The following is a 21,254-nucleotide window of genomic DNA, read 5'->3' as shown; positions in this document are numbered from 1 at the left end:
CACGGAATTACAACAGAGCCTTTCTCCTGCTAATTCCCTGAGATGACTGAAAGACAAACTGACATTTGAACTCAGATTATCTCAGAGTATATAAAAGAACCTTCTAACTTCCCAAATTCCATGTCCATGTGAGTATGTGCACAGATTTTTTTTAAGAGAGGGAAGAGTCACAAGAACATGTTACTGCAAGAACACATATTTGAATAATCCTTTTCCTTCATCCGAGATTTTAAAAATCTGCTCCTATCATATGGATTTAATAGAGAACAGTTCTTAAAATTTGCTGTTAATGTTTTAAATCAGTCCCTGGATATTCAGCTACAGGCTTTGACAGAGTAGTTTGAACACAAGTTATTATAAAACACATCAATTTTAACTTCTATATCACATTTTAGATATTAAATGTAATTCACCACACATCTATAATCCCAAGTGTAGGTACCCTGTACTTGGAGCCTCCCTTGCACTTCCAGCTGACTCCAAAGAGAATTAGATCATCTTCTTTCTGAAGCCAAAGCCCTTGAGAATATTTTAACCGGAACGAGCCTTTAGCGTTAAGGAAAACTGCAGGGTCACAGAAAGTTAACATTTCAAAAATCAGAGTCTGAAAACAGTGCTGAAGGTTTCCCTTTGCACACTGGCTGGTGGCAACAAGGGAAGGGAGCTACAAGTAACCAAACTGTTTCCACTTTTCAAAACCAAATGCACCCAAGACTTTAAAAAAAGAAAAGAAAAAAAGTTAAAATGTTGAATAATTTTACCCTGACCTCAGTTAGCAGCCAGAATGTCTGTTTCCCCACAACTTTCCTCCTTTTTTATACTTACACAAATAACTTTGGTTTTGGTGGAGCCTCCCATAATTGTGTTTGACTGAAAGCTGAATTTCATGTGCATGTTTGCCATTAACGAAATCTGTTAAGAGTTACATTGTCTGTCCCATAATTATTGTCACAAACCAATACACACATGTTTCCAAAGTTTTAAAATAGCCGTTGCTACATAATTAGTTGCCATTTTAGAAACATTAAAATGCTCAGAATTGGTTTAAATACATGAGACTGCACTGACAACAAATACTCAGCTACATCAGACCCAAAGGCTTATGGACTTCTCTTGATCCCAAGAGCAGAACCCACAACAACAGGCAAAAAACCCATCATTTGGGCTTGTTGTGACTGAGAAGGAGAAGCCACAAGCTCAAAGTGATTTTATCTCGTTCTTCCTGCGACCCACCAGGAGCTGCTCCCTCTCCACAAAAACTGTTTCCCAATACTTTTCACTTTTCTACCAACTCTCTTAATTTGAGATGGAAATCTTAATTAGAAACACTCTTAACCACTGCTGGGGTGCTGACTCACAACCTCCTCCTGTTACAGGACCACTGGGAGTTAAAGATTCAACTGACAGTCCAAAATATTCTGTTACTGGTCTGATATTTCTGTGGTGTCACACTGAACCATGTCCTTACCCCAACAGTTTTCTTATATTTTACATCTTTGGCTACATCAAATCACAAAAACGTTGGAAGCCAAATATCTCAAAACCAAGAATTCTGAAACTACCAATGCAAGCTGTAATATAAGGACAGAAGGATACACTAAAATGATAACGAAGTTGGGAAGAATTTGGCAGCATAACAGACTGCCAAAGCCAGTGATAAAGAGATTGTTCGTGCCAGAAGAATGAAAGAGTGACTGCAAAACTCAGAGGATTGAGACAGACACTTCAATGATATTTCTTTCAAGTAATGGAACTTCTGGCATCTCACTGGTACTTTAGCAGAAAATGTATCAAAATAAAAAGAAATAAAAATCTGTGCATACTGTTAACACACATTGACAACTAACAGTTAACAGTTGCATCAGGTGACAAATGAAAACAGGTTTTCACCTCATTTGAGATGAGCCATCACCTTGCACTGAGCTGAGGGCTCTGCCTCTGTTCCCAGCTGGGAGAGTCAGCACAGAGCTGGGAGCTGAGGGATCCCAGAGCCTGGAATTCTTGGGTTCTGTCAGACCAGGAAAGGAGAACCAAAGCACCCTCACTCCTTGTTCCCTGCGTGCTCAGCAAGCCAATTTTTAAAGATATAAATAAGAAGCCCATCAGATTTAAAAGCATGACTTGATTTCTTTAAAAAACCCCTGAATTCTCAGAGCAATCACCACCTGCAATATCCACTGGCAGGCACTTGACACTCGAGGCAACAATTTGCTCCCTCTCCTGCTGAGCAGCAAAGCCACTCCCTGCTCTTACCGTGGTCTCTGTGAGTCCCCCCACGGACACTGAGAGCCCCAGGAGCACGAAGTACTGGTAGGTTGGCAATGCCAGGAGCTGGGTGATCCGGGGGAAAGCTTCAGATGCAGCATTCCAGTTCAGAGTCTCCTTCTCTGACCTGGGGAAAGGAAAAAAATAATCTCGTACGTGTGCGCTGCCTTTCTTCTCCCCGCGTTCCCAGGACAGCTCCTCAGTGTCAGTGAAGGAAGGCTCTGAATTACCTAAAAATCACACTGAACACTGGTCCTTGAGCATATGAGGAAAACACAAATCAAAGCTTCAGCCACTGCCAGTGAAGCAAAGGAACCTCCAAGTCCTTCTGATCTCGATAAGGAGTTGGAACCATAGTTTTCTTTTCCCAGGCACTTTTCTCTACACACAGAAAACAAGTTCTCTTCCTGGAGTTCCATTCTGAGTTCTCTCCCATCAACAGCTACTCAAAGACTGATCCAAAGACAGACTTATCCCAGGAAAAACCAACACCCCCCTCTCCCAGCTCCATCAGCAGCCTCACAGACAGAGCAGGCTGTGATTCTCCTGAACACACAGAGCTGGATGTTCCTCATCCCAATCAGGTACCAGCAGCACCATTCAGGAATGAGCTGCTCTCACTGTTGCTTCAACTAGAAAGTCCATCTTGGAAAACTACTTCAACTAGAGCTTGGTTAAAATACTATAATTAATTAAAAATTACTATTATGAACAGTCAGTGCTTTCCAGTCAAGGAAAAAACTATGTTCATGCTTATTGACAGGATACCTCAATGAAACCCTGACTAACAGCACCAGATATTCCTCCACACACAGGCTGGGCATTTGGGCCCAAAATTTACATCAGGTAGTGTGTGTTAGGTCTAATTGTGTGCATTTATTTTTTATTTCACTGGTTTAGGATATGTTTTTCAACATCTTACCTTGGAAATATCCTCTCTAGCTCTTGTCTGTGAGGGATGTGTGGAACTGGAGGACGGTCAAAGTGTAGGAGGGTCAGGAACACAGATCCTGCATGAGCTCGAAATTTATCTATTTTTTCAGCTGACTGTTGAGCCAGCCAGCACATAATCTGCCTGCAGCTACAAAGAAGAAAACAATTAATCACATAATTTAAGCAGCAGAAAGTATATTTAAATTGTTTCAATGAAATCAAAACTATCCTGCTATGAAACTAATCTAGTTTAATTTTTTCAGCATGAGCCTGAAAATGATTTAAGACACCCATATGGTGCCAGAATCTTAAAGCTTTATTTTCCATAGATCAATATTAATCAAAAGCCATCATGACATTAATGTTACATAGTATTTCATCCATCTTTTACCATTATTGCTCCACCTTTCATCCAAAAAAATAACAAAGTGTTTTATGGTTTGGAGGAACTGCTACATTTCTGATGGAGATAGAGCAGAAACCTTGAGAAAAGCACATTTTTTAGTAGAAAACTGCACACATAGCAGAGGACAAGGTCTATCCTAAATCTCATATATTCCAAATAAGCCACTTCTTCAACTCTGGCTAGTTTTTAACAATATCCTATTTTGCTTATGTTCATAACTGAGCTCTCAGCTATAATACTGTGTCCCACAAGGCCCTTTTACCCCTTCAGAGAGGACAAATAATGACAGTAAAACCAGCTAAAATGCCTTCAGTTACAGCAAGACCCAGAATATTTAGAAAACGGGATCCAGCTGGCAGGAATGGTTTTCTCAGTTTCCTTTGGATCATCTCTGACTGCAACAGATTAAGAGGAGGAAGCCCCTGAAAAACAGTGTATTCCTAGAAAACCCAGGATTTTCCTTTTAAGTGTCCTTCAAAGTTTGTGGTTTTTTCTTTTATTAAAAACCAAATCATGTATATATTCAGGTAACCATTGGTATGTTCTGTCCATAAACCAACATCACTATCACGAAAGTTTTGCTGCAGCTCAAGCTACACTTAAAAATTGGTAATTATCATTAATTTTTTCATTATTAGGAGTACTGTATCACAAAATTAGAAATCAGGATGTCAGTGTAAATTATCTTTTTTCTGTATTTCCTTCCTAATAATCCTGCAAAGAAACAAAAGCAAACTCATCCCTGCACTTGATCACATTCCAAATCAATGATGTGATGCTGAGGATAAGCAGGAGGGTTTGTTTTGTATTAAAGTGAACAACACTCCACAGAGGTGGCAGGTATAGCCCAAATCCCACAGGTATGTTTTATTTCCAAGGTGGGATTGCCATCCAGGTTCTCTCAATAAGTCAGTCTCTGAAAACCAGACACAACATCCTCCACATCTGCGTGGGCTCGACACACTTCTATCAAAGGTTCTGTCACACTCAGGAAAGGAGTTAAGTACACAATGTACCAGCAGTGCTTTCCTGTATGGCCTGGAATGTAGTTCTAGGAGATGGGAGACAGAAACAGCACAATTACATACATGCTGGCATTAATTAACTCTGCCTCGTTCTGGACCAGCAGCAGTGTCACCTCCATCAAACTGGTCATGGCAGCTTCACGCACCCTGTGGAAACAGAGAGACATCAGAGGAGCTGCACCAGGGTTTATTTAAACAAATACACCAGTAATTAAAAAATTACTGGAAAAAATTCACAATTACTAAAGCAATGACCTCTGAGATCAGTCACCACATCTCAGGAGGAAAAGGAGTGCACAGAGCTGCCCCTCCAGCCCCACTCTGTGAAATGGAGCTCATGTGGGTACTGAGGGTACAACAAGGCAAGCCCCTGCCTCACCATCCTGTTTCTCATTCCAACCAGATGTCACCAGGTTTACTCTTTATTTCAAGAAGGTTAAAACTGATAATGATTAGTAATATTTAGTGTGCAAGTTGATGCATCTAAACTTAAGTGCTTTGTCTGCTTCAAATTTTTTTTTAAAAAGGCCAACCCACATTTTGACATTCAGGTATTTAAGCACTGTTAAGAGTGTCATATTCTTGTAAGTTTTCAAGCTTAATATTACCAACAGGTAAAAAAATGTGACTCAGAATGGCTTAAATCTCTATGTTAAATAATAACTAGTTTTAAGAAAAAGACTGGCTAAAGTTGTGGTTGAAGTGTGTCATGCCTAGATGGTGAAGATCTGTTGCCTTCAAAATGTCTAAATATCAATAAAAAAAAGAGTGTAATTTCAATTAAAAAAAAAAATCAATATGCTTCTTTTATACCAAATGCCTTCTCAATCCATGAGCTGTTAAGAGTGGTTTCTTTCTTCAGACAAGGGCAATACCACAGACCCTCAGTGGGTTACATGACCCTGCAGGAGTCCAGGCCAACATGTTCATCACATTAGTCACTCATGGCAATGTCATCCTTTCAAAACAATAACTCAAAAAAAGGGGGGGGAAAAAGCATTTGAAAAGGTACACCTGCCTCCTGTGAAAAGAAATACTCCTCTATTTTCCAAATAGCTGCAGATGCAATCTAAAACTGGGTGGGACATTTGTTATAATGGTAAAAAAGGTAAATTACATCACTTTTTCCAAAGTAGCTCAATACAAGCTTGGCAGTCTTTCAGCAAGGTATGTTTTCCTAGTTTTTCATACAGTATCTGACTTGGATATTCATGTCTAACACCTGCAGACAGATCAGACATGTCCCAGCAAACAACCTGTCAAAAGAAAGGTAAAGTTTGCATATGGGGAGTAAAGTTGGTGAAACTTTCCCATGATTCCATTACAGAAAGACAAAAATTACACACCAAAGACAAGGCCTCTCCAGAGAAATGGCATTTCTTGCCATATCTTTCCACCTTAGTGAACAGTTTAAAAGAAACAGAATGAGAAAACATTGATATTTGAGAGGCCACAAAAGCCTTCAGCAGCCAACAATGTGCCACAAGAAAGGATCCCCCTTCCACCTGTGATTTACGTGTTTCTTGATTTGTTTTTGGCTGAAATTGCCCAAGAAGCTCAAAAAAAAAAATAATCTAGTGCTCAAAGCACATTTGACTTTTCATGGGTGTTGGAAATTTAATTTCCTCGGGACTTCTTTGAAAAACTCCACTTTGTTTTGTTTTGAAATGAAGACGCAGACTAAGGATAAACAATAGGTGTGGGGAACTGCAGTGGGAGCTCTCAGATGTGGAAGTTGGGTTGAATACCTAATTATACCCAGCCAGGTCCTTATCTACTCCAGTATCTGCCTCATTTTGAAAGCACAAAGCTCAGTATCTCTTCCTTTTCTCTGCCTCCCCACCCTGTATTGTTGCTCTTACATTTTGTGTCTGTCTCTTTTATTAGAGACCCATTCACCTCCCTCTTGACAGAAGGGAAAGCCAAGCTCCTTCCTTGCACAGGCTGGAATGACCTGCTCTTGATCCTCACTAGTTTGCATCCTTGTTTCCTCTTCTAAGCTGGAGATGTCAAACACTCCCCCTGTTCCCTGATTTCTTGTCCTGTGGTACCATTTCCCTGTCCTACAACAATTTTACCAGCCAGGGCTGAAGGCTGAAGAGCTGGGTACCATTACAGAAAACAGGGAAAATCCAAACACCCAAATATTAACTCAGGCTGGATTATTTGCCCCGTGTACTTCTCCAACACATTTGTAAATATCGTAGTGAAATGCTGAAGGGACAAGGCTCGTCAATTAAATATTGCCCAGTGCTACCATGGCACAAAATATCTATCTTCTATCCACCTTTCACAAAATATCTTTGTGCTTTGACACTTCCCTTTCTGTGCAAAGACAGGGCAGTTATTTATAATTATTGCAACCCACACTGGAACTGGTGAGATCTCACACTAACAGTGACTCCCAGGGCACAAGCACTAAGGTTTAACTGTGGTATAAACCACCCAATAACTGCTGGCAAGGAAAAGCTCCAGCATGAGTATATTTGTACATATTGCACAAAAAAAGCACAATCACAACTCCTCTCCCTACACAGGGCAAGAGGGGCTTCAGGGTGTGTTGCAGTAGCTCTCATTCAGTAATTACAAATGTACATCACTCACAGCACCTGCCCCGTGTTCCAGCCTAATGAGGAATCCTGGAGAGGAGAATGGCATGGTGACTAACTTTTTTTTTCTTTTTTTAAAGCAAAGCTGGGGCTACCAAATAAAATAATGACAGTGAAGTCAAGAGTCAAGGACAGAGCTCTGAACAGGACATAACAAATTTGAGCCTAACCAAAAAAGTTCCCAAACTCTAAGGATGCACATTTGGCACCACCTGTTATCCCACCAGACTGGGACAGGGACCAGCAGGCTCTGGCTGCTGCAGCTGAGCACACTTTCATATATTACTGTTGAAAACACCCTTCAAAGAAGAGGATAGTGACTGAAAAAATGTCTAAACCACTTTTTTCACACAAATACTCTGCACAGATACGACTGAAACAAACACCCCATGTGACTCGGCGCTGTCAGACAACAACTTCAATAAACTGAGAAAACAAAATCTTTTCAATCAGCAAAATTATTTCTTCCCAGTACTTTTCTGGCACTTGCCCCTTCCTGCCTGGAACGTAACAAAAGCAGAGCCAGGTACTAGAGCTGAACTATCAACAGGTTGTTAATTTATAATCCTGAACACAAATCCTGATACACTTCATCCAGTTGCCAGACAGGTCAAATACATCTCTGTTACCACATCATTACCATACCACACAAACAGTATCACCCACAGCTAAACAAGGCTGATACTCTGCAGAGTCATATCTAAAAGTAACATATATCTGCACACTTTCCAATTAAAATTATGGATTAAGGCAACAAAATTAAGGAGTCTTTCTCAAAACCAGCATTTTACTCCAAATCAAATCTTAACAAATAAAAGACAACTAAAATTAATTTACCACATTCATTTACTTAGTTTATGGTTCCTCTGTACAAGGAGTGAGTGTTACTCAAGCTCTGAGGCTTCAAAAGTGTCACGTATTTTTAATCTGCAGATATTGGACTTATTCCTGAATTCTGATAATTTAATACTTTTTATTAACAAGTAGTGTTTCAGGCTGGGAATATTTCTCCTCATAAATACACATAAAAAAGTACCTTGACAAGAGTATATTTCCTTGGTCTCTAAGATCCATATTTCACATGGTTTTCTCACCCTGTTACTACCTTGTGGAGTTCTACAGGATAAAGTGAACAACATGAACTCCTCCTGATCTCTCCCATTCAAAGACCAGTCAGCAGCTGATGACACATCCCCAACTGGAGCTTCTTTGGAAATGAAACACAAACCCAAAGAAGGACATGAGCCTTTTTAGTGCTTTGGGTCATGAATGTAGAACTTACTTTTCCAGACCACTGTTACTGAAGGAATACAGAGCATTTAGATGAATGCAGTATTATATACTGAATATTTATATTAAGGGAGCCTTGAAGACTGAAGATTGTCATAAAATTAGGACTGCTACAGACTTAATATTATTAAGATCTTATTAATCTTTTTAACTTATTAATCTACTTATTCTATAGATTTCACATCAGCAGATACATTCCTATAGACTTATGATTTATTCTTGCAGCCTCATAGCTGAAATCACTGAAACCCTAAACCTAGAAAAGAGTCAGTGATGTCACAGCACAATTTATAAAGTTTTTATGCATCTCAGTCGGTCACCAGCCTTCAAAACGTGTCACTAACACGTTTATAACACGTTATACAGCTGCTCCCTCTCCTGGTAAAAAATCCCCACAGCAGGAATGTACAGCAGGGGAGTTCAAGCAACACCAAACATGTTATTTCAAAAGAAAAAAAGAGAAGTAATGTTTTAAATCCCTGTATTTTTTGCAACTGATTACATTCCTGACATTCACTAACAGAAAATAATGCCATCCACAAACCCAGAATAAGGCTGAATTTCAGTTTTAAACACAACAGTCCCCACCACTCTGAGGAAGGGACAACCAAACCTTCATCTTCCACTTTCTGCTTCTCTTCCCGCAGTGGATTCCTACCTTGGCTCAAACGTCCAAAAGCCTGGGAGCTCTCTGTTTCTAGGTTTTGGAAACACACCAGGTTTTAATTAGACATCAAACCTGACCCTGTTTTTAAGTCCCAGTCTGAGGGGCACCTTACCATCCTCCCACATCCCCCCGGCTGTCCGTGGTGTAGTCGGTGACTCCGTTGAGCAGCGTCGCGTAAATCTCATCCACGTTATCCCTGCACACGAATTCCTCCCGGGATCCTTCTCCCTTCACACCCACTGTCTGGCAAACCCTTTAGAGAGAGGAAAGAAAAAAAAGGCAGTGGGGGACAAAATCACAACACTAGCAAGGAGAAATATACAGATGAAGGTTTGTTATGTTGCTTAATATTCCAAACACACACCCGTAACATCTGCTACAGATGGAATGAGGAGTATTTCTGAGCCTACTGAGTTGTATCTCACCTGCCAATTTCTGAGCAGTGTTTGGTAGTTTAAAGGAACACTGGCAAAGCTAAAACCTCAGCAGGGAAGCAAGTTGCTTTCATGTCTGCTAAACTACACACAGGAACATGCTTCGAGCACCTGTCAGTCTGAACTCTCCTTAAATGAAATCAGCAAGAAGAGCAAAGGGCCAACACAATGTGCATTGAACTTGAGATTAAACTTCTTTACCTTGAAGACAGGCTTTTTTTTTGCACTGTAACACTTTAAGAGCATAAAATATACATGTTCACTATGATACTATTAGCTCTGAATGCACTGTGACATGTCAATATGGAAAATATTCCTCTAGAGAAAAAGCACAATTCCTTTAAACCAATTCAGTCCTCTTAAGATTGTGGAAAAATATAAATATATATTCTTCCTCTTCATCAAAGCTCATTGAATTGCAGCCCATGAGAAAGGTAAATTATAAAATATACTCTAGGTAGTCAGTTAATTGATAAAAAACTAACACAACCATCAGAGCTGTACTCCACCCTCAGGTGTGTGATAATCCTCTGAATCAAAAATATACTGGATAATGGAGATGCAGAGAGTCCTGCTTTAAAAATGTCTGTGTCACAGCATAATTGATTTCAAAACTCAGGCTACCAGCTCCCACTAGAAAGCAGAATGATCACAAGAAAGATTTTAGAGAGAGAATTCCAATTAGACAAAAATCAAGATGATGAACATACTTTGCAATTGCTATTAAGGCATCTCTTCTGGATTCTGCAAAGCTCACATCTTCAGGGGAAATTAAGGTAACTTTTTTCAAACCTTCCAAAACCTGAAAAAGATACAAAGATTGAGATATTTAAATCCAATGTATTTTATGATGTTAAATTTCGATATTGCATCATAGTGAGTTCAATCCTGTAGGAAAGAAAGCAGGCAATAGAGTTTGGTTTCTCACCAAGACTGGCCCGCATGGCTCCCTCTTCCCTTTGGACCAATGTCCTACAGCAAAGGGATAATTCAACCTCTGGCTCTTCCATTAACACTACTAAAGCAGGACTAAGCATTAATTATCAGAAACTGTGGCAAGCTCAACTCATGATGATTTTCTGGAGTTATTGTACATTAGAATTCAAACCCTTTTGACAAAGACCTTTAATTATGACCATTATTATTTACTTGATTACTGTCACAGGTTTCATTCAAAAGGCAGAGTGCCCTCTTCTCATTCCAATGATCCTGTTTTCTCACCTGTTGGAGCCTGCCCTTCAGCAGAAACCTTGGAAGGGCCCCAAGAGCTCGTGAAAAGCCACAACGGATCATTTCCTCTGTGTTTTGTAGTTCTGAAACATACTGTGTCACCAGCTCATCTAGAAAAAACACAATTGCAGAGTGAGAAGCAACTACCACATCATTACCATCTCATGTTTGGCTAAGGAAAGAAACAAACCAGGAAAAGATCCCCTGAACAGAGCAGCTAGAGAATTTTGCAATTTGTTAAACTAAAATGCAGAATACCTTTAATTTCCCCCAGGACAAATGTACAGGTTTTAAGATGTTCACTGTTACGTGAATGAATTCTTGTCTTCTGTCTAAAAATTTCACTTTATTATATTTAGACTAATCCTACTCTTTCAGAGAGTGAAAAGACAAAGTTCTCAATTTTAAGGAGTTCTCATGTTTTAAAAATCCAAATAGCAGGTATAAGCACAAATTTCTATGGAAGTACAAGGAACAAGTTCTCTTATATTTATAGGTCATCATTTTCCATCATTAGACAAGTAATCTGGGCTAGGAAAGAGATGTCTCTGGGTTTGTGAAGGTCAGCTATCTGACAGTTTTCCCCAGAAAACTGGAGCCTTGTTTGAACACATACACAGATCATTCCTAAGCAATGAGATAATTTCATATCATTTTTTATATAGAGACAAAAATAAAGTTGTTTGCTTTTTGCAGGAGAAAGCTCAAGAAGAAGTGACCCCTTTGGTTCTGTTCATTGGCTCAGAACACAATGGGGACAGTGGCTCTACAAACAGCAGCACAGTCAAAAGGCACAGGAATAAACTCAACTGGGCATGGAAAAAGGAGCCTCAAAAACCAAGTACAGTGATATGAAGGAGAAAATGAGGGTGAATGAAAAAAGTCAGGAATGTAGTTACACATTGGTGCTGCAGTCTTTATCTCAGACTTACAGACAGCACTTCCTTTACCTGATTTTTCATATTAAACTCTGCTGGAACATGCAGAGAAAAACAAGGTACACCAGAAAAGCTTCTAAGAACAGCCAAGGTAGTAACAAACACAGCTCTGCACTAAACACAGCTCTGCTTCAGAAAGGGGCAAGGTGGTCTTATCGATCACTTTACTGAACAGACACTTTTTAATCCTCAAAGAAAATGAATTAGGGCTCCTGGGAAGATTACATAATTGTGCCACTGCTTACTGTAATCTAAGATTTAAATGATTGAGCAATATTTGCTAGAGGAAGAAAGAAGAGTTGCCATAAGAAACTCCCCATTCATCACAACTGACTCTTTTTTTCAAACCCCAGTGCAACCAACAGGCCTCGACTCGTCCCTCACATCAGGGACCCAATTCCCTGTCCAGAGGTGAGAAACACCTTCAGATAAGCACATCTACCATTTAAAACTTTCCAAACCACTGGAGTGTGAGACAGAGTCCTGAGGCCATAGGAAGCACAGTGCTTGCTGTGACAGCAAGAAGATCTTAAACACTGAGGCTGTGACAGTCTCCACGTGGACTGATGTAAATTTAAGATTGACATTTTAGCCAAATGACACGACAACAAGCAGCTCTTTACTTATAACCACTTAGTAATTATGGTGGAAGGTATAATGCAAATGTTAATATTCTTCTAAGAGCCTTCAGCTTCATAAACCAACAGGGCCTATGAAGTGTCTACAATATTAATTCAACACAGCCCATCCAAAACGAATATTAAAAGAGAAAGTCAGCAAAACCAAACCAGAACACATTAAGCCAGGAAAAATAAAACAAAGAAAAGGTCAAAACAAACAGAGGCAAAAGAAGTGATGCAATAAAGCAGCATCCTTATAGAGCCAGATTCAGAATGCCAAATCGTTAGAGTATCTTTGATTTGTGTTTTCATCTTAATCTCTCAAGCCATAGTGAAACACTGGTTAAATTTTACCAAAAGCTTTTTTCTTCTAATCCCCTTGATCATGTTCAGACCTGCTTTAACAGACTTATCTAAGGCACCTGCAGTGCTGCTGAGTGTCTTCTGCACTGCAGCTTCCACACATTCCTGTGTCCACCAGACATGAGGGGGAGGACTTTCAGTAGTGGATTTCAATCCCTCAACAGACAGGATTTAATGGGCATGGAATAATGGAATATATAGGTTTTATTGGCACAGAGATGAAAATATACCTTTTTTTTCCTCTTAAAAGATGCTTGCATGTATAATGGCACTTCCGTTGTCACGTGTAGAGGACGGTCCAGAGCAGTCAAGGGCAAATAAAAATATAATCCAGACAGAGCTGACTGCAGGGTTTTTAGAATGGAGAAATTCCCAACTAACAGTTTTATTTCAGAAAGTCTGATGAAAAATTTTGTCTGTATCTACAAATCTGACTCTCATTATTTCCCTAGATCACCATGGTTCTTTCAGGCACAAGCCAGACGAAAAGTTAACCTGGAATCCAGGATCTAAAGGAGCAGAGCAACAACTGCTGCAGCCACCTATTGCTGTGCTTCTAGCAGATCCCTTCTCCCTGCTCATTTGGACACCTGGCTGAGTTTTCCAGTCCACTTTTCCAGCAACCTGAAACTTCATACTTATATAAAAGGTGATCTACCAACCTTTCAACTCATTTTTGTTTGCTTGGATTCAGCATTGCCTCCTGCTGCCCAGCGTGCTCTGGTTTTACACACGACCCTTCCCTGAGGCTGTGGGGTTTTATCTGCCTCAGCACCACATCACACCTTCCCAGGCTGCCCACAAAAAATCTGTGAGGTAGGGACAACCTCCAGGAAGGAAAGGGCTGGGTTTTGAATATATATATGTATATATATATATTTAAATATAGAGACTTAGCAATATATAATTAAAAAAAATAATCAAGATAGACTGCTTTTACATTTCAGCCATAACCTTCTTTGGGGCATGGATTGCATGTAACTGTTCATGTGATCAGTATTATGTTCATTTTGAGACAACTGTAATAGAAATAAATAATAAGGTATTCTGTTACCTGATTTAGTAATTGCAAAAAATAATAAATCATTATTTTATTAAGTATATGTAAATTCCCTGTCATATTGAAAAAACAAGAACATAAATGTTGCTATTGTTAGAATATTTATCTGTACAATCCAGCAACCTGCCTCTGATGGACACGATACAATCTGATACTTGAAATAAAGAGAAGTCAGAGACAAATGGTATAAAAAAGATGCTGATTCATATGCCTCAAACAAAAGTTTCAGCCTCCTCCTGTACTGCTGATCCCAGTCCAAACATGTGAGGTTTCACATGCTCGTTTACAACAACTTTGGGTGTCCTTGGTGTCCTCTCCTTATCCCTAAGCAATTCTTCTGTAAATCAGCCACAATCCCTGGCAGACAGTTTACCAAAATATGATGTGAAAATACCTTGCTTTGTTAAAATTTGGGATTTGCCACAAACACGTAATTTTTGCTTCTTTGTTTTATGGTATGAAATGAAAAAGCAATATAGTTTTCCCAGTATTCATTAGTGTGGTACCTTGCATTTACCTTGAGCCAGCAAAGCCCCTGAGACATTTCCCAGACTTTCAGTTGGTTTTATCATTTTTTCCTGAAGAATTTTAAGGTCCTTTTAAACCAGTGATGCCCCTCCCCAATTTATGCAATAGCTCCAAAGTGCAAGTTAGGTCCAGCCCAATATTTTGTGCCTCTCTGGTAAACATGAGTCATTACCCTGCAGAGCTGGATCAGCTTCTCCCTCCTCATTGATGTAAAATTCATTGCACAGGGCAGCCAGTGCAGACACTGCAGACTCCTGCAACAAAGACACAGGTATATTTATTCAGGTCATACTTTATGATAACTGTGCTTAAATTTTTTAAGTGGACTTTTTAAAAATATAATTCTTTGGCTACTGGCATTTACTTTCTTTTTATTTCTTCCCAATACTGGTTTAAGAACAGGAAACCTATGTAATTAAAAAAAACAGATTCTACTCTTACTCCTTCAAAGTAACCAGTAAGATAAATTAGTATTGAAGACAACACTAATGTATGAACTTTACTTTCAGTTCAGTTGAAAGACCTCCAGGATGGCACAGCATCACAAAATACATAGGTCATTATTTCATACACTGATGCTAGACTGACACGAAACAAACCCTATTTCCCTAGAAAGCTCCAGAAAGGAAATACAGAAAAAAAACTCCATAGACTGAAGGTTAGTTATAAACAAATAACCCAAACAATCCAGTACCACAGGCCCTGTGCCTCCACTTTAATTGGTTTAGAAAAGGATCAAAAGTTGTGTATTATACATGAACCTCCTCATTTTTAGTGTGGTTTCAGTCAGTGATACAGAACATGAAATAATTCAGCTGCTATTTCAGAAAGCATGTAACAGGTTTTCTCATAAAATTTATGGCTGAATTACACTTTTCAGCTACTAATGTAATGCTGACCAACACTATAATAAATGTGAGAGCATACAAAAGCTATGCATTGTTCACTTCATGTTAATAGCAATGATACTTAATAATACTCATGTTCTCCGGGTACAAAAAAATCTTCAATATAACAGAGAAATCCTGCCCAGCTGATTCATTCTGCCCTCAAAGACACCTCAGACTTGTCCCCTATACAAAATCCAGGACTTAAAAGAAAACCAGCATTCCTCTAAACAATACTCCAGCTACCACAGGAATTAGAGTACCAAAATATACAGAATTATCCAATTGCTGTAGATTAGAGAAAGGTCTGGGTTCGAAGGGACCTTTAAAGGGCTTCTCATCCAACCTCCTGCCACAAGCAGGGACATTTTGAACCAGATCAGGTTGCTCAGATCCTTTACTTTCTAAATTTAATGTTTTTCACCTTAAATGTATAAAGATATGCTGGAAGAGCATCCTGTATGTCAGAAAAAAAAGATGACTTTTCGACATCTTAAGCATTGCCCTTAAAATTATTTCTCTCTAAAACAGATACAGAAATCAAGTGAGAATTGACTTACTAAATATACTTTGCTCAACATTAATTAATCTTAACCAAACAAGTCAAAAGTCTCCAAAGCCTATAATTAATTATTCTAAGCTTGCCTTAGAAGTTCCAGTTACAAGACATACAGACACTTGGAATACATGGGTAATGCCAAAAGAATATCCTAAGAATTCAAATTTCAGCTTTTAATTTTCTTCAGTGATTTGGACACATTCCAGTCCACTCTGTCTCCCAAGGATGACAAGATGAGCTGCGAGATACTTGGAATGGCTTTTTATCTTATTATTAAAACCTGCCAGGATGAACACAACATGTTAAATTCAAATTGTCTCTGTGATGGCTATAAGCTCTAACAGGGCAGACAAAATTTGCCTTTATAATTCAGCAAAGCCTTTAAGAGCACGAGATCAAACTGTCATGGGATTTCTTGGGAAAATAAAGGCAAATAACTGGAGGTGTTGAGATCATGGACATAAAATAGCACAAAATCCATCAATGGATTTAATATGCAGAACCAGAGCAGTCTGACAGCACAGCAAAAGGATTTGCAGCAGAGTTTAATGGAAAATTTAAGCATGTTGTCCTGAATAACTCTGGTGGTTTAAACCAATGCTCACAGAGCTGGAAAACACCGTTGGCACATCGGGCCTGAGGAGATCACCCAGAGGATTTCTGATTCTCACACAAGTTCCCTGAAACCACCAAAATCCATGTGTCTTGCACAAATTATAGGTACACCAAAACAGAGGTAAATACCCTCTCAATGCCAACAGAAAGTGGCTTCCAGCAGCCATCAATGACTCCTCACATTGCATGACTACCTTGTCCAAACACACAGACAAGAATTTTGGGATAACTGTTCAAGCGTTATTCAAAAAGGTCCATTTGAATTTTGAGGAGTTCAGAATATTCCTTTAAAAATACCCCTTCACACCTATCTAAGAAACAAAACATTCAAAAACCAAGTAGATTCCATGGGAAATAACCCACCAAAGGAAAGCAAAAATATTTCTAACTCTGTATTTAATGTGACCACATGAAGGAGGAGAAACTACTGTACCTTTATGTGCTGTCGTGCACCACTGGAAACAAGAGTGAGATGTCTTAGACTGTCATTTATTAACCACTGCCAACCACCTGGAACATAAAGGTGTAAAAATTAGCCTTAATTTTTCTTACCTTCTCAATTCCAACATTCTCAGTTTTTTTACATACCAGCAATTACACAGATTGACCTATTCCCTTCATTTTCCAAACTGAACAAGGTTGTGACTCTCAGTAGAGTTCTTCCTGCTTGGGTTACCATGTCCACAGTGCCTGGTGATGCTGAATACTAATACATTTTTTTTCTTGTCAAGTTAACAGCTACAAAACAAATCTTCAAATACTATCAGCATCTGCTGCACTATTTGGGTATTTTTTTGGATTTTTTTTAGGCCACCCAACCCCACCAATCTTGATTCTTTAAAGAACATCATTTGTTAATACTTTAATGAATAGCTACGAAGATCATGGAAGGTTATTTAAAATAGGACATACCAATTATTGGATCTCCTCTAAATGGCATTTTTGACAGTGACAGCTTTTCAATTAAAGTGCAGACTGCAAGAAAATAAGTTTGATAACTTAATAAATACAAAAATAAAAGAAAAATTGCAGCAATTTTGAAGATACAACCACATAAAACTACATTAGTGTTAATTTTCAATTGAAGAATATCTGCAAATAAATGTCCAAAATAAGTGATATTAAAAACTGGAAGGAAATAATACCTATACAAAAAATAGCTACTATGCAGAAACTGTTCTCTGACATGAGTTAGTCCCATCATTCGTGAAAATCCCTTGTTTGGGGGGATGTTTTCCCCCTCTGTCACTCAAGGTGTGCACAAACACATCAGCCACCTTTTTGTTTTTGCACCAGCCTGTAAATGGCCCTGTAGTATCACTGACAGTGAACCAACCTGGACAAGGAAAATCATTACAGCCTCGAAAAAACTATTCAAATATATATGACAGGTTTTCCTACTTTTTATTCACATTTTTTTGGACCTCCAAGGAGCATCATCTGTTCACTGCACAGAGCCAGGAGCTATGAAACTGGATGCAGCTTCGTTTCCTTTGATACTCAGAACACGTGAAAACGTCATTTTAATAATGAAGCCCTTGTTATTTTAAATCTATAAAATTAAATGAGCTCTACGTTTACAAACCCACTTTGAGAATTATGTATTGTTTTAGTGTTTTGAGGCTTTTTTGGGGGAATGGAGATTTACACAGTAAACACTGCAAAATTCCTGTACAACAGACTGACTGTACTGCTCAACCTGGCACTTGGGGAATACCATGTATTTCACCTCCTGGTGCTCAGTTCAAATAAAGCAGATGGGTACCCATCCTTACTGCCAGGCTGCTTTAGAGTTGGTGGAGAGCAGGGAGAGGACAGAACAAGCTACTGTATAATGTAATGCCACCTTTTTGTTTTCCTCTCCTCTCACACCTTAATCTTTGAATCTTCCTCTGGGCTCTGTACACAGTTCATCATCATCTTCATTTATAATCAACTTATTGGGCTCCAAATCTGCTCTTGAACTCACTCCTCACTGTGCCACTGTCACACAAACTCCTCTCAATATTGGGTGTCAGCTTCTCTGTGCCAATATTTATTCACAGGCAAGGTTAAGTACAGTGTGACTAAACCCAAGTCTCTTGGGATTCCTCCTCAGTTCTCTGCTCTCCTTTGTGCTCTATTGTGGTTGAGACCATCATCTTCATTAGACATGCAGGCAATCTGTGGAACATTTTCAATTCTTCTCTTATTCCACCTACATAGTTGTATCATGCCAAAATACTGTCATTTGTACTACTCCAAAACCATGAAATATTCAGCTGCTTGAAAGCTAAAACATATTATAAAAAACTACCAGCTCTTTCAGCCTGCATTTCCATGTCACAAGGCTGAAACCTCATTCAAAGACTGCAGAAATCCCCCTGTCCCCTTCACCCTTCCTATTTGATCACTCTTCCATCTTGGTCCTCAAACTCCTTCACCCATGAGTTTTGGATGGTTTCACATCTTCCAAGCTGGAATCTGCTCTGTAGCACTTCCTTTGTTCAACCCACAAGCAGGAAACCAAGTTGGCATCATTTCCTTATCCACCCAGGCTACTTTTTCCTGCAATGCCCCTCCTTTTTAGTGAATAACAATCTTCAAACTCCACCTTTTCTGTGATGCCACGCTTTCCACAGACTATTGTTTACATGGTCTTTATGCTTCACTTCTGCACACACACATATCATGATAAAATCATTGTTTCCAAGATGGCATCTGTCTTAATGTGTAGATCATATCTCTGCTGCAGAGGAATCTGAGTAAATCACTGAAGGAAGCCAGTTCAACCCTGAAAAAGGTTCACTGTGTGCAACAATGGAAGGAGAGAACATGTGACAGACCCCAGAGCTACCTCCAGCTCTTACACAGTTATTCACAAGTGTTCTGGTGCACCCATCTTCTGACTGGCCTCCAAAGTCTGTGTTTTTAATTACTGTGCATGCTCTACTTACACATTCAACACAACATATGCAAAACACAGTGGAAATAAGTAAACAGAGGAATTCCTTGGGGCCCCTTTCTGCTGTCACACCCACTGTGGTACTCACCTGCCGGTCTCATCAGTTCTCCACCTAAACCCCTGCAAAGGAGAAACAGCCTTCAGAGAACAACCAACCACAAGCAACCTGAGTGCATTGCCTACAGTGAGCAAAAAAAACCCCCAAAATCATTTCAGAATGAAAGCAGAGCCCCAAATACCTGCAGTTTTGTATCTAAAATACTCTAAGGTACTTTTTAAATCAACTTTTCTTCATGTCAGTGTGATTTATACAAAACCCTCCTGAATATGTAGCTTTCTTCTTGCAAAAACGCACTCCCGGGTTTTCTAATTCTTAATGTGAATGATAAAAGACTGTCATGCTGCTTTTCTTTTCACCTGCTTCAGAAGCATTCCAAACCCATGGAACTTGCCAAAGGATTTTTCAGTCATACAGTCTCTACCAGCTTCTGATTCCAGAACTGAAAAGCAATTACGTGCAACTTTTTAACACAGTCTTCACCTCTTTAACATTAAACAGAAACTTCACCTCCCAGTTCCCATTTTCACAAATGTTATCTGGTTTACTGTCCTGGGGAGGTTCCTCACCCTTCACCCTCTCCTTTCCTGCTCAAGCCCTTTCCCAGGTGATTTTGTGTTTATCGCCCCAAGTGAGGGGATAAAAATTTCCAACACAGCAGAAATGGGAAACAAAATGGCTCAAAATGCCTCAGAGCCTCCTGAGGTAAATGTGTGTTCCACAAAGATGGTCTCACCAGCTCAGAGTTCAGCCCAGTTACTCTGAACACGAGCCACTGACAGCACCATGAGGAGAAAGCCTGAACTGTGCAGAAAGTGGGAAAGGGGAGAAGTGTCCTGGAAATGGAAAAGTGGCCTGTTTCCATTCTTTGGCTTCTCCTGGCTCTGGGCAGAGACATCTCCTGGCTGCATGGATCTCCATCCCCAAGGCTCTGTAAGCACTGCCTGGGGTGTTCTGCTCAGTGTCACCCTCTGTGGCTTCAACTGTTCCATTTTGTGAACCTTTGACCTGCCTTTCCTTTGGATATTTCCTCCCTTGACTCCTTCTTGTCTCCCTTCACTTCTGCTGGAATATTTCCTCCCTGAGGTGTGCCAAACCCTTAATCACCTGTTTGCATGGCCACGCTCTGGCAGAAACTCCCAGCAAGGGGGAGGAACAACAAAAGCTTTCTGTTTGTTTGCTTGTTGGTTGTTTTCTTTTTTCCTAAACATTTTCTTCCCTCCTCTCCTTCTCCCTCCCCACAACAAAATTAGTAGCTGTGCTCAGAAGGCCAACTTAGCAACCCTAACAACTCTTCCAACTTTGTTCTCCAATTCATCCCTTCATATGAGCTTCAAAAGCCTGAACATTTGAAACAAGTTTTTCCATTCCACACAAGCAGGTGCCTCCTGTAACATGCTCTGGGTTTCTGACTGCTCAACATTTTCACTGGTGTTTCAGGTAATGCAGAGATGCCAACTCCACAATATTCTCTATTGCCATAGATCAGCACTTCCTTTAACCAAGAAACTTTTGCTTTGGACAATCAATATATATTAATCTCAATGTAATAATCCCCAGTTTATCACTGCAGGAAGCAAGCAGAGATTCCACATCCTCGTGCTGATAAGGTCTTTGAATTGTCTACCCCACCTTCCTGCCATGCTGTCTGCTCTCCAGCTTCTAAAAAAATTTAAATTAGAAAACAAAAAAGTGATGCAAGGAGTCGAGACAGCAGCAAAAGCAGGTGACTGATGTGGCCAGTCTTGCTTCCTCTTCCACACTTCTCTCTCCCTTCATTTTGCCCTCACCCATTCCTTGCCTTTTGTCTGCTGCCTTCCTGT

At 39.6% G+C, this 21,254-nt stretch overlaps 1 protein-coding gene across 1 annotated transcript in view; it reads right to left on the bottom strand.

Moving 5' to 3' along the window:
- Nucleotides 1-21,254, bottom strand: part of TBCD (tubulin folding cofactor D) — a 117,564-nt gene that overhangs the window by 17,421 nt on the left and 78,889 nt on the right. The window contains 10 exon segments of the mRNA XM_027664101.1: nt 2,254-2,392; nt 3,188-3,346; nt 4,693-4,776; nt 9,308-9,448; nt 10,340-10,431; nt 10,851-10,969; nt 14,541-14,622; nt 16,863-16,939; nt 17,342-17,404; nt 19,462-19,493. Of these exon segments, the coding sequence (XP_027519902.1) occupies nt 2,254-2,392; nt 3,188-3,346; nt 4,693-4,776; nt 9,308-9,448; nt 10,340-10,431; nt 10,851-10,969; nt 14,541-14,622; nt 16,863-16,939; nt 17,342-17,404; nt 19,462-19,493 (988 nt within the window).

This window comes from Corapipo altera, unplaced genomic scaffold (assembly GCF_003945725.1).
Source record: "Corapipo altera isolate COAL_440 unplaced genomic scaffold, ASM394572v1 122, whole genome shotgun sequence".
In the NCBI taxonomy this organism is placed as follows: Eukaryota; Metazoa; Chordata; class Aves; order Passeriformes; family Pipridae; genus Corapipo; species Corapipo altera.
This window is presented reverse-complemented; position numbering and strand designations above follow the sequence as displayed.